The 14,164-nt window shown below is 41.5% G+C and overlaps 1 protein-coding gene across 1 annotated transcript; it reads right to left on the bottom strand.

Moving 5' to 3' along the window:
* Positions 1-9,111: 9,111 nt before the first annotated feature.
* Positions 9,112-12,843, bottom strand: LOC120647437 (NADH dehydrogenase [ubiquinone] 1 beta subcomplex subunit 7-like). The gene is made up of 2 exons (XM_039924232.1): positions 12,369-12,843; positions 9,112-9,350 (listed from the first exon to the last, which is right to left on the bottom strand). Exon 1 carries the CDS (start codon positions 12,735-12,737, stop codon positions 12,399-12,401), a length of 339 nt encoding a protein of 112 aa, XP_039780166.1. The 5' UTR covers positions 12,738-12,843; the 3' UTR covers positions 9,112-9,350; positions 12,369-12,398.
* Between the last annotated feature and the right edge of the window lie 1,321 nt (positions 12,844-14,164).

The raw sequence follows: 14,164 nt of genomic DNA, 5'->3' as shown, positions 1-14,164 counted from the left end.
AAGTTTTTTGTACATGATATTAAGTGTGGCTTGTACCTATTCTTCTGGCCAAAGCTGATGAATAAGTACTAGTTCATAAAATTCTATTGTTCTTTTCCATTCCTGGCCAAAGCTGATTTGGACTGGTTCAATAGAAGAAGTTTGTGCTGATGCTTGCTAAAATATTATATAAAGCATCACATGCCTCTAAAGATCAAAACTAATGAGTGGCACTAAGCAATTACATGAAAGTATCTATACCTCATGGAAAGAACATCCATTTATGAATGTAAAATCAAACTTATGAATTATCCCTATTGATGATAAGTATTAATTAAGTCATAAGTTCCTAAGATTATTTAAGATATCACTATCAAATGTGAAGTGGTTTTATCTGCACCTCATTAGTTCTTAAGATCATAACTAAGACGGCACATACAAGTGTCATAAGAGGTGCAGTTCCCATTAGAAAAGTTCAATATTAAGGATATTAATGAGAAATTAATGATTTTATTGATCATCAATACCTAATGGGAAAATATTAAGATAAGTCACTTATGGACAAATATCAGAATAAAGGGAAGCAATCCCTCAATTCTAGATAAATGTAAGAATCAGGGGGAGTGATCCCCAAGATAAGTATTTATTAAAGCACATTTGATATTAGTGGTGAATTGTTTCCTTCATTTCAATGAAGGTAAGATAATATGATGTGCATCAAGTCATGATTAAGCTCAAAGGAAATAAGACTAAGCTAAGGTAATAAGATGAGTCTCTAAGTAATAAAGTTTTAAAGAATTGTATTTATGAAAAGGAGGATAGCGTCATTAGATTCTATTAGTATAAAATTATGTTTATTTCTAATGTATACATTCATGTTACTTTTATATGTTGTAACAAGGATAAACAAACAAATAAATAAAGGTTCTTCGAAATATGGTCCTATTGCATAGACCACATTTCGAGGGGGAGAGTGGAACCTTCACTAAGAAAATTTTTTCCACCTCTTTATGTCAGGTAAAGAATTAAATATTGAGAAAAATATAAAGATAAGGTTATCATGTGTTATTTTCTTATGTGTCATTTAATTGACGTTATTCTTATTATGAGCTATATGCTAGCCTTAGAACTAAATATTATTTCAGTATCATATCTCACCACTAATGTGGCTAAGTTGAGAATTAGATGGGAGCTTTAAAGCAAGGAAAAATAATGTTAAAAAAATAAGCTAAGCTCATTTATGAATACTTGCTTTAGCTCCTTGTGGTGCTTTTGTGCCCACATGAAGATCTTTGATCAATCCTACTTAAAGTGAAAAGGAATATATATAAGGAAAAGGGATTGATTATGTTATATAAGATATAAAGAATTAATGATATGTGTTGCTCATCATTTGAAAAACTATTGAAGTCCATAAGTGATACATAAGTACAATGAGAAATAAGTTATTTAATTAAGTTTTAAACAATAGGGATATTGTGTACATAAAATCCAGACTTTCTTTTATCTGGATACTAAGATTGTCTTGGTGATATTTCTTAAGTTTTGAACAATAATGTTCACCAAGATAAAGGTCCAGGAAATGGGTTGATTCCCATTAAGGGCAATAAATTTGCTTATGTTATGACAGACGTAAGCATTATGTATTTAATTAAGTTATAAGATTGCCCTAAATATCCTTAAAGAACCGGGATATCTGGGAAATAAGTCCAGGTCTGGACCCCTGGAAAAATCAATTTAGAACACTTCGCCTTATTGGCATAAGTGTAAAAGGTGTTATGTTACATGCCCACAAATAAGGAGTCCAATATTTTGGACAATTATGTTACAAGAAGTGTTGATACTGAGAAATTCCACATAAAGTATTATCAACACTCTTGTGGGAGAAGTCATATGTGGAAGGCTTCAACCAATACTTTTCATAAAGGCGTCATTAAAGATGCAAGTTAAATTGTGGCATGTTTTGAATTAAACACCGTCAAATATGGATTTGTGTCCCTGATCCATATCATTTTAAAAGATAAGAAATTGCTTTAAGCAATTTATCCCGGAATTTATTAAATGAAAGAGTGCAATTTTGGATCGAGTAACATGTCGAGAGGTATTCCCAGACCTAAGACATTGTGAAAGATTGAATCCAGAATCAAATATGAATATTCAAGGCCTACATAAACTCTGTTTAAGACTAAGTGGTGCTTGACAAATTAAGTATGTCATAAGTGTTGAGCATCAAATAAGTTCTAAGATTTTGGTGCTCAATATGTAAGCATTAAGTGATGTGACATAAGTTTTTAAAGATTGAGCATCATGTTTAGAGGCTTGCCTAATAAATTGCCGGCATAAGAAATAAAAGGCAGCCTATTAATTAAGGGACAAGATATGATTCTGGAAATACGTTGTTTTCTTCCTCCTTTAAAAGGTGCATGCACATAAGAATAAATGTGTGAGGACAAAATATATGTTTAATGTATATAAAGGAAAACCAACTGCACTCAGAGACTATAATAACCCCATCTCCCCATAATCCTAAGTGGAATCACTTTGATTTTGAATGGGAACCATGATCACTTAGTCCTGTGGTACTTAATTGACTGCAGTGATTGATTGATCTGGTGTACCATCTTTTGAGAAGTGAGTCCGTAAGTTTTACATAAGCATAAGGAATAAGTTTTGGAGCTGCTAAGTTAAAGAAGTTCATTTGATATAAGATGTCGTACTATAGCAACTGGGTTCAATGATATGTATAATTCACCATTGTAATCCTTTTGTCTTGGTACGTCATTTCATTGAAAAGTGAACTTATAAGTTTAGCCTGATGATCAAGGGGGAGAATGTTGGTGTGAACGGTGATCACCAGTCTAAACTGGTGAGCCGTTATTTTTGACCAACAATTAATAGGGGCTTGATTGGAGCCCCCCAGAATTCTCCAGGGGTGTCCCCCCAGTGTATGGTGCTCAAATATATAAGGGGATGAAACCCCAGGGCAGAGACACGACACATAGACTGCCCTAAGCCTCTGCCCCTAAAAACCCAATCCACTGAGCACTACAAGCACTGGGAAGGGCTCTCCCGTGCCCTAAGGTGGCTAGAAGAAGGAAGAGAAGAAGAACAGAGGAATAAGAGGCGATGGGAGCTCAAGATCGATGGTATGAGATCCTAATCCGAGCCCTGTTTGTGGTTCTCTCTTAGGCTAGTGATCCTAGAAGTCTAACACATTCTTCATCAGAGTGGTGGGATCTGTGGTCTGCCCCAATCATGAACGTTGACTCCTCTTCACCACAACCAGTCGCTATCGTTAAAATTAAATAGGCGAGCAACGGTCAAAGTTGGTTGGGATCCAAAAGCCATTTTGGTGCATGGGTGATCATGTAAAGTCGTTGCAAAGGAAGAGAGCATCTTGACGACCTAGCGGAAAGTGGGGGCAGATAGATAGAGCTAGCGGAGGAATGATCGAGAAGATGAGGCGAGACGAAGCACTACAGCAGCAGCAGCAACTGCAGGATGAAGGAGAGGGAGCATCATTGCACGGGGGGCGCGGAGGCCTGACCGCCTCAGGACTAGGCGAGCCGAGCCGAGACGGTGGATATTAACGCGCGCGCCCCAGCCTGGTCGTCTCTTCCGGCCGGCGAGCGGCGAGCCCCCTGCCGCTGCCGCTGCCGCTGCCGCTGCCAGTGCCATGCCGTGCCCCCACGACCATGATTCTGTCTCCCCCAACTTTAATTTCGTCGCTCGCGCACGGTGGTGGACCGCCCGAGACGGCGAGACCTGCCGGCCGGCCGGAATAGCGCCTGACATTTTCGTCATGGAGCTAGCTAGCCCCTGGAATGGAACAGTAGAATCAAATAGAGGAGGAGGAGGATCTCTGTTAGTTTTCGCCGTGCCCATCATCATTCCGCTCTGCCAGCCCTAATACAACTTTGGGCGCGCCACACACGTCGCTGCCCGGCGCCTGCCTCTTCTGCCTCTGCCTCCTCGCTAGTAGCGTAACCAGCCACCCGGCCGGCCGGAACAAGGAAAGAAAAACGAGCCCGGCCGGCGCATGCATGCCATGCGCGATCGCACATGCGGCGCTCGCCTCGCTGCCGCTGCCCGCGGCCCGGGCGGGCAGGTGCACGGACCCCGGCCGCGCTGCCGAAATCTTTGGCGACGTACGCGCCCCTTCTCCTGCCCGCGTGCCTCCTCGCCACGGGCAGCGCGCCGTCGTCATTGCGCTGCGGCGCTCGGCTCGTCCGCCGCCGGCGCCGGCGCCGTCGTTTGGCCTCTCGCAGCGCGCGCGCGCGCGCACAGTTCACGACTGTTCGCCAATCACCGGCGCATACGGCTCCGCGCGCGTGGACAGGATCGGATACTATGGAGAGTCCAACAGGGATACACGCGCGTATGGCGACAAAGGTAAATCGACTCCTGGGCGTAAACACAGTCAGGATGAACAGTATCGGCGACAAACCACCAAGGGATCCAATGTTAGCTTCGAAAACAGATTCGCTACTACATGCCATCTCGAACTGTGTGGGTAGTACTGGAAGACCGTTCGAGGAGCTTGAATCGGTTTCTGTCGGGTCACTTGTTTTCCCTGAGTCAGAGATGCTCCTACTCAAACAGGCAAGCACTGCCACCTTCGGCTTTGAGCCACATATACAAATGTAGTCAGATCCATGGTACACACGCGGACGAAATTTGGCCCAAAGCGTTGAAAACCAAACGATGGCATAGACATAACTGGAGCGATAGATCAATGCAACATGGCACGATGATGACACGTACACGTAACACAAAACTAGCAAGGTGCCCCACGCAAATAGTGTGGGTAGCTAGCGTTTTTTTTTGCCAACATTTCAGCCTCTTTTTACTTGAAAATAAATTATTTAAATAATCTAGTTTTGTTTTTCATGATAATGGTTTCTCCATAATTATCATTTGTCACGTCTTTCGCTGTTTAACGCGGGGAGTTTTTAATCCATGTAGATGAACATGATGATTTATTTATTTATTTCAAAATTAATGTACTAAAAAATAAGGTATGAGTATAATAGTTTTACTTTAATATATATATATATTAACATATTATACATGGTCTCTTTATTTAATTAATACGCTTTTTCTAAATATCAGTTTAAACAAAAATACATTTTCATTTGTTTCTCAAATTTAGTTATTGATTATTAGTTGATTTTGACACGAATTATTTATTTTGCTATTTCGGTTCCAATTTAATATAGATTACTGCTAATCTACCAACTATTTTAATTCTAAATTTAGTTATTCATGATTTATCAATTGTATTTATCATGTATTCTTAGATAAACCATTAGATTATCATAAAAATTAATGGTTTATTTTTTCATTATTATTATGTTAATTATAAGTCCTAATTCAAAATTTATCTATTAATATATCATATTATACATTGTCTATTTATGCAAGTAATTAGCTACCCAATCTAAATGGAATTTAAAAGATAATTTTTATTTTAAAATTCCAAATCTTAATCATTCATTAAGTGTATGTGCTGGACCCTTTATTTAGCAATTTTACTTCCCAATTTGCATCAAATGACCTAATAAATTTTTATTTCAAATTTTGATATTTATTAATTGCATTAAATTTGGACTCTTTGTTCTACTAACATTTTTCTTTCTCTAATTCCAAATGTATTTGTTTGTTAATTGGACTCGACATTGCTTCTTTGGATTTTTTAGACCACTGAGTCATCATAAAACTTAGTAGTGCTTATTTAATAATACTTTTTACTGAAATTGTAAAAATATATTTCTAGGCTTTGCACATGAGATTGGTATTCTTTGTATACTACAAATCGGTATTCTTCAGCATTGTCACAATACTATCTAGTCGGACTGTTTTATTTCTTGCAACTTAACCGGAGGAGTTTTGATCCCATGGATTCAGAAAGAATTGTTTCTCTCCATGTGCATAACCTGAAACTTCCTTTCCTATTTTCACAATGAAACAAAGCTGCTCACCAAAGAGAACCCTTTCATCTAATCTATCATCTTTCCTCGCCGCTCAATCTACGTGACCTGCCACTCCACTACAACACACTTACCAATATGAAAGAGCTTGCGTCTAAGTATACCAAGCCCACCGGGTACAACCATCTTAATGCACGGCTTGTCACATCGACAGTTTCCTTTCATGATTCACTGTTTTCGGTTAGTGGCTGTGCTTGGGCGTGTTGAATACTAATTCAGCGTGCAGCATGTTAAATAACACACCCTATATGTTTTATTTAGCGGAATACATTGGCATTTTTTCCCACTTTGGTTACTGTAATTTTTTATTTATTTTTAGCCCATTTGACTGACTAATGCATAAATTGGTCCACTTCAGACTTTTGTCATCTTGTCGATGTATAGCTCCAAGCATATCTTTGTTTTTGTTTCTAACTCTTTCCTTTGACTTCATTTTTCTGAGCTATTTAGGCCGATTTCTTTGTCTTTAATTTTTCCCTCCATATATTTAAAATTAATTAGTGTGTTTTGTATTCGGTGCACCTAATGGAGAAGTTCCCTGTTTAGTTCAACTCAATTGCTAAGTTTAGATTATGCCTTAGAGCTTGCTATATTGTCTGAGCGAAGAGGAACAATGGCAGCCACTGGTTTGAATCATTTATTATGTATCATAGGCTATCGACTTAGGGCTAGTTTGGCGGGCTCTAGCGGTGGCTGAAACAACTCTGGCTGTAGCTCCTCTAATGGAGTGACTTCTCTAATGGAGATGGAGCCGTTTTGAAAAATATTTGATGGAATGACTTCTACTTTTTTAATGATTACTAGGTTCGTGCCCGTGCGTTGCTACGGCCTACGGACAATAAAAATCATAGATAAATAGTATTATAATTTTCTTGGAAAGCAAACAATTCAGTAAATAATGTAATTACACTTAGACTATAACTGATGCATGGCATTATGAGGAATATGTGCAACGCATCTAATTTTGTTCATGAACGGTACAATGCATCTCATATTCATTCATATTGCGGGTTAAAAAAAAGCCCTCAAGGGGAGTCATCCACTAAGTTATAAAAGGGGTTCCCCATTGCCATGGAATTTTTATGTAGAGTGTTGCGGTGCAATTCTCCACGTGCTTTGTATTGGTCCTTTTTTGCTTGCTTTTGTTTGGGCTCCATATTATTACAAGCATTTTGATGATCACATATTATATTGCTTACCTCTGCTTAGGTGTTATATTTGCATACGGTGCCCTATCTTTTGCATGTCTTGTTTCGATTTGCTCAGCTGTTAGTTTTTATCTCTGGTCTACTGGCTTGTTAGCATGAAAGCACTGCATCGGGGGCAACCATTTTCCCTAGAATGACAAATTTTCATGAAAATGTTTTAGTTGTTACTATAAGACTGATCGAATTATAAAAATATAGTAAAACAAACTATGGCAATGTAGTAATAGATATTCATAGCAGCTTGCAATCGAAAAGAAAATTTGCTTCATCAATACTCCCTCCGTTCCAAATTATAAGTCATTCCAAGAATTTTGGAGAGTCAAATTTTTTCAAGTTTGACTAAATATATATAACAAGATAATAACATTTATGATACCAGCTAAGTACCATTACACTGTTTGCTAGCTATATTTTCATAGTATATCTATTTGATTTCATAAATCTTTGTATTTCTCTCTATAATTTTGGTTAAACTTTGAGATAGTTTGACTCTCCAAGATTCTTGGATTGACTTATAATTTGGAACGGAGGCACGCAAAATAGTCTTCTCCAGATTGTGCCTATGATGCATTTCATTCGTAGATAGCCAAATATTATTTTTATCAGAAGCAATATTTCATTCGCTTCCCATCATACTATGAGCCTACGAGGATCGAATAGATAGATGATGGGAAGCGAACCTTGCCGAAGTCTGCGCACTGTGCGGCGTGGCGAGCGGCACCGTGAGTTTGGTGTCAGGGACATGCAAGTTGGCTAGCACGGGCGAAGGGCACCCTGCGTACCAGCGACGTATCCGACTTCTTGCGCAGCGCTGAGGCAGACATGCTGTTCTCAGTGACGCCGTCTGGGCACTCGCTGAGTCCCCGTGCCGTCCGCACCGCACCGCACCGCACGCAGGATGCCAGCGTCCAACGAGTGCTTCCTCACGATCCCGGCTCCATGCTGAACATCCTTGTGTCACAAGCCGATGATGAACAAGATGGCACCGGCACCGCTGCGTTGCGGCTCGCTATGCCTATTTGGGAGTCGCTGGTGTGAGATGGACGAGCTATAATCTAGAAGGTGATGCATATAAGGGAGGAGCGCTGGATTCACGGAGAGGAAAAAGGAACGCTGGTTTCACGGAGAGAAAAACAGATTCTACGGAGAGAAGAGAAGAGATCTAAGAATGATCAGAATGCATCACGCGGCAGCAAAGCGAGACGGAATGACTATCGGACGGATGAAATGGTCGCATGGCAGAGCCACCACGGGAGAAGGGCTAGGGTCGCACCAAGGTTTTTGCTCCCAATCGTCCTTTTTAGTAGCAGAGATAGAGATAAGGAAGATGTCAAATGTCCGTTGCACTGCTAACTATATGACTCGTTATACAGATGAATTTATAATTTTCCTACAATTTATGTCATATAATGATATAATTATAAAATAATCATTTATTTACTGATAAGGGTGAGCATATTTGGGTCAGCTCGATCAGAACCTGATCAACCTGACTTTGATTTGGTAAAAAAAATAGGCATGGCCTTTTTTATATTTCCTCTTTTATTTGCACCTAATTAGGAACGAATCGGTTAGATCACCTTTCCTTTTTTTTTCATTTAAACCTGACGGGAGACATATTACGGAAAGGAAGAGTCCAGTTCTTTTTACGTTAGAAAAACTAATAAAGTCTACTTCTAATAGGAAATACCAAATTAATATCAACATACTATTTGGAATAATATAGACCATTAGATTTTTATAAAATCTGACGATGCAGATCTTTTTCTTTTTTAAATTAATGTGGGAATTTCTATACCCTCTCGACGAACATGGTGGTTTTTTTAACACTATTGTATTAAAATAATAGATAATAGATAGATTGCTGCACAGCCACAGCCCAGGTAAAGCGGCTATGTCTACATGACCTACAGCACAAATTAAGTAGGTCTGCCTACATATCAAGGGTCCACGAATTGCATTCAAAACTTCAAGGCGTCATTCAGTCATCAAGCGTAAGACAGTAGGTTTCGTTATTCCATCAAATGAAACTTGAAGATGCCCATCAAGGAGAAAAGGTGGAGGGGGAGAAGACAACAGTTAACTTTATGCCAAATTCAACAGATGTTTGTTCATACAACAAACATTCAGGATTCTTGCACAATGCCTCTGCACGCTGTGATAACCAGCAGACCTGTACATTCCAAAACGAATTCAACTGGTCAATACAACTGAACAATAAGCATGAATCACTGAAAACTAAAATCAAAGCGAGTTTCAGCACTGCCATCAGGGGAACAAACAAGACAGCAAAATTATCCCAGACGAAACATAGTGAAACAGTGTTATGTTTGGACGCTGCTTCAGACCAAAAGAAATAATAATAATGCACAAAAGCACCTGAGCCACCTAATAGGCTGATGGGATGAAGATTTTTGCTCATCATCTGGCATGGCCCCCATGGGCAAGGTATCAAAGGTCATAGTGATGCATTCACATGGGAGACAAACAAACCAAAGGGTCCATATAATCAAAGTCATGAAGACTATGGTTTCAGATTCCAAAATAAAAACAAACTTCTATGCCTACTCAAACTGTAGCTCAAAAACAAGAGATGTAGCTATGTAGCTCCAGCTAAGATGTGCGGCAACACCATTATTTCTCACTCCGACTATGATATATGAACAACCTAAAGGAACATATTGGTTTCATCATACAGTGCCAGCTTTGAAAAATATGGTAGTTGCCAAAAGGTTCACCAAAGAGGGTCATAATTCGTAACTCTGAAGATGTACTTCATAAGCTAAGTGTAGGGAGTCCCTCCAAGCAAATATCAACAAAACAAATAAATATCATCGAGCCAAAAGGGACTAGTTGCACTACTGCTACGATAATTATGTCGTGTGTTTCATGTTGTTTGTTGTCACAGCTTACAGGCTACAAACAGAATTATCAGACAAGACTTCAGAAAAGCTAACAAGACATGCTTTACAGTGGAAAGCTTGTGACCATATGATCCAGACCATACCCAAAAGATTCCTTAAATATCACATCCGATGTTTTTCAACCTATCATGCATCAGATGTGAGATGTGCATGGGGTAAACCTGCTGACTGACAGCAGCTATTGCTCACATACTTACAGTCCCTATGCCCTGGTTTTCATAACAAATGCTAGTGTTCGTCAGATGAGTTACTGAAACTACACTGAATGAACTTGTAGACGGTCACAAGACAAGGAAAGCTAAATAGTAAAAGAAATAGAACTAATAATTAGTTATGTGTAGAAGATGGAAATAAAACATGTACCAGCACTTATCCACTTAACCAACCACACTATGCTTGTAACTAAAAACCCCATTACAATGAACAAGTTCAACCAGTCATGCAGTTACTACCTTAAGCTTGTTAGCCTTTTTAGTGTATGTGTGTGAATTAGATACAATGGTGATGAATTTAGGGTGAAAGCTCAATTTCCACTACAAGATTAATGATTTCACTGGCTTTCAGGATTTCCCCAGCTTACTACTGGAGGGATAGCTGCCAATAGTCAAGGTAAGCCCAGCAGCTAGCCCTCTACAATAGGAACATGTAAAATACAGCAAATGAATTTATGTTGCTCATATAGGAACAGCGAGTGTGGTATATTATATGATATGATCATATGTGCGCTTGTTGCGGCCCACAGAAAATTCAGCATTATGCAGCTAGCTCAGTTTTAAACATGAGATTACATTTTCCTGCTATGTTATGGCAGCAGGCTGGGCCTGTATGGGCTGAGTAGAGCTCAAAAAGGAGGCCCCCGGCCAGGCATTCCAATCTTCCTGATCTAGTCAATCCATAACAGTTATGCTATGAGAAATGGACCCAAAAGAAATATAAAACTTAAGGCATTTTTCATATTGGCAGATGCTCTGTTGCTTTTAACCTGATTAAATTGAAAGAACAGGGAACTAGTACATAGTATTCAAGATCGAACGCTACGAAGTACAAGCAGCCTGTTCAAGACTTGCACTCAAAGGGGCTGGAGATGCTGACCCTAGACCCTAACCATTGGCACTATCAAGCTTAATGTCTAACAGTATGGAAGCTTTTTTTCCCCCTTTGATGCGGCCTAGCGTGCACCCCTGAAGACCATAGGCTTACCCTCATCCACCCAAACGACATAACATTCTGGAAAGAGCTGCCTAAGGTGCTAGGTGGTGTTACATTTAAAAAAGAACATTGTGATTATGAAATGGTATCTCCATTTATTTAATAGATATGACACCTCAATACATTATAAATGGAATCTCGGCAGGTTCCTTCAAATTCAACATTGTCTGCAGCAATCTGTAGCCGGTAGATATATCCTATACAATATGCTGCACATTGGCATAGGAAAGCTCACATGACATTTATTATTGCAGATTTTGATTGAATTTGACGCTTCAATGCAATTAATGTGTTTTCACGCCCAAGTAGCTAAACTAACCTGCTGGCCCAGTAAATTGTCTGCCATAGTCAGACAGCTTCAGATTTCAAAATCGGTCGTATAAACCAAAATCTAGGCCTTGATAAAGTACTGTTCCTTCCAATGGCTGAAGGAGCTGTGAGCCAGAATGTGAGTTCCCATTCCAATATAACCAAACAGACCATGAGCAAATTTCAGGTTGTTTTGCAGCTGCAAAAATTCAGATTGCAAGGCGGACATCATGAATTCAAATTATGTTGCCTACTAACTAGATTGGTCTCTGAACATTTTAGCACTGTTTTATGCTCATGATTCATGAACATCACAATTGGGGATATAGGAACCTACAGATTTACAGCATAAACTTTGGAACTGCAGTAAGCACGGGGCAACAAGGAAATGACATCAGGAGTGATCTGAGATGTCCGTGTACATAAACATATTGTGTTTCATGTCGAAGTCTCAAATATTCACAGCAAGCTTGCATAATGTTACCTTCAATCAAAGTCACATTTCTACATTTTACCCCAAATCAGTACTCCTGAGAACAATAAATATTCATTGAGCAGCTTATTACTATCGAGTGCCCACAAATTAACCCAATGTCCACGCAAAAACTGAGTAATTACCCGATCAGTGTTGCTTCCCCTAACAAAAGGGCGCATGATTCGACACACACGCAATTAAAATTCCTAGGGACCTAAGACGAACGTCAAAATCCAGAACAAATTCGAAACGGCGTGACGGGATCGGAGCTCACCTAAATCAACCGGATCGGAGCGGGGCCGGATCAGGCGAGCTTGGCGGTGGCCGGGATGAGGCCTATGGAGGCGCCGCCCTTGACCTTGGCCTCCTGCGCCTCGCGGATCCTCTGCATCTGGAGCATCCGCTCCATGACGAGCTCGTACTGGCACTTCTCGTAGGCGTGGCGCTCGGGCTCGCACTTCCATGGGAGGTAGAACTCGGAGACGCGGCACTTGTTGAGCGGGATGAGGAGGTGCGCGCACTGGTCGCGGTAGGCGAGCGGCACCCGGGCCTCCGCCATCTCCTCCTGCGTGGCGATCTGGGGCTTGGAGGAGCCGAGCTGCACGCCGGCCGCTGCCGCTGCCGCTGCCGCCGCCGCCTCCATCTGTCACTGTCTCCCCTTCTCTCTCGCCGGCGACGTCGTCTCGTCGATGGACGGGCGCTGCGGGTTTGGTGCGGCTTGTGGTCGGGCGAATGGCGAGGTGACTAGTGTGCTTTGGATTTGGGGGCTTTGGGTATGGGCTGAGCTGGGCCCTCTTCTGGTAGCTTCTTCTGGCCCATGGTTGTGTGGTTACGGGAGTCCGCCAATCCTATATATCTTCCGGTAGATTTTTTCTTCCACGTCTTCTAGTGTTTGAGATTCGTGCAACCCTTTGCAACCGTTGGATCGACACAACCAAACCCTAACTCTCACCCTCTCTCACTCAGGGTTTTATTTCCCAACCGGTTTCTGGTAACCGCCGGGCTCCGGTTCCGGTTTACCGGACCGGTTTGACCGGTTACCGGTGGAAACCGGTTGAATTCAAATCTAAATTCAAATAAATTCAAATTTTCCCGTGCAACCGGTTCCGACCGGTTTACCGGCCGATTTGACCGGTTTACCGGCCGGTTTTACCGGTTTACCGGTCGGTTTGACCGGTTTGAAATTCAAAAGCTCCCGTGCAACCGGTTTACCGGCCGGTTTTACCGGTTTACCGACCGGTTTGACCGGTTTACCGGCCGGTTTGACCGGTTTGATCGGTGGGCCTTCATGGGCCGGTCCATTTTTTTTCTTTTTCTTTTTTGATTTAACTTTAAATTCCCACAAACTATACTAAATGAATGAATTTTTGAGAAAATTTGACACCATTAGATTCATCACACCTTGAAGTATTTTTAGGAATTTTTTGGGAATTTTTCATTTTTTGAATTCAAATTTAAAATTTGAATTTTGGCCGGTTGGGTACCGGCCGGAACCGGAACCGGACCGGTTTGACCGGTAACCGGTCAAACCGGACCGGTTCCCACCGGTTTGGTTAACCTTGCTCTCACTTGCGCGCTCCCTCCCTACCCCCGCCGCCATCCCACGCGGCTCGCGCACCCCACTGCCGCTGGCGCTCCCTGCCCCGCCGCCCTCTTGTCCCGCACGTCGCGCCTGACTTGCCGCCACCGCTGCCCGCACGCGCCTCCGCGGCTCCGCGCGCTGAGCTTGGCGAGCTGCCACTCCCGCACGCTGAGGTCGCGCCCGCCTGTGCCGCCGCCGCCCGCCATGCTCGCCAGCCACCGCCGCCCGCTCGCTCGGGCCGCCGATGCACGCCGAGCTCGCCGGAGAAGAAGATTGCTCGTCGGAGAAGAAGCGCCTTCAATATTTTAATTTAGTATTTTCAATATTTCGCGCTTCCAATTTCAACATTTTCTCTTTACAGTTCCAACAATTTGAAATCAAATGTTGCTATTTATAACAAATGTTGAGTTAATGCTATCAAAATGTTAAACATATTTGCAGCAACTAATTGGGTCAAATGGACTTTAAAAATAGATAGCTTATCTATC

The sequence above is a fragment of the Panicum virgatum genome, chromosome 9K, assembly GCF_016808335.1.
Source record: "Panicum virgatum strain AP13 chromosome 9K, P.virgatum_v5, whole genome shotgun sequence".
In the NCBI taxonomy this organism is placed as follows: domain Eukaryota; kingdom Viridiplantae; phylum Streptophyta; class Magnoliopsida; order Poales; family Poaceae; genus Panicum; species Panicum virgatum.
Note: the sequence above shows the minus strand (reverse complement) of the source record. Positions and strands in the feature narration are given on the sequence as shown.

What these genes read in the sequence shown, in the direction of transcription:
- LOC120647437 (XM_039924232.1), bottom strand. Translation starts at nt 12,737, where the DNA reads ATGGAGGCGGCGGCGGCAGCGGCAGCGGCAGCGGCCGGCGTGCAGCTC.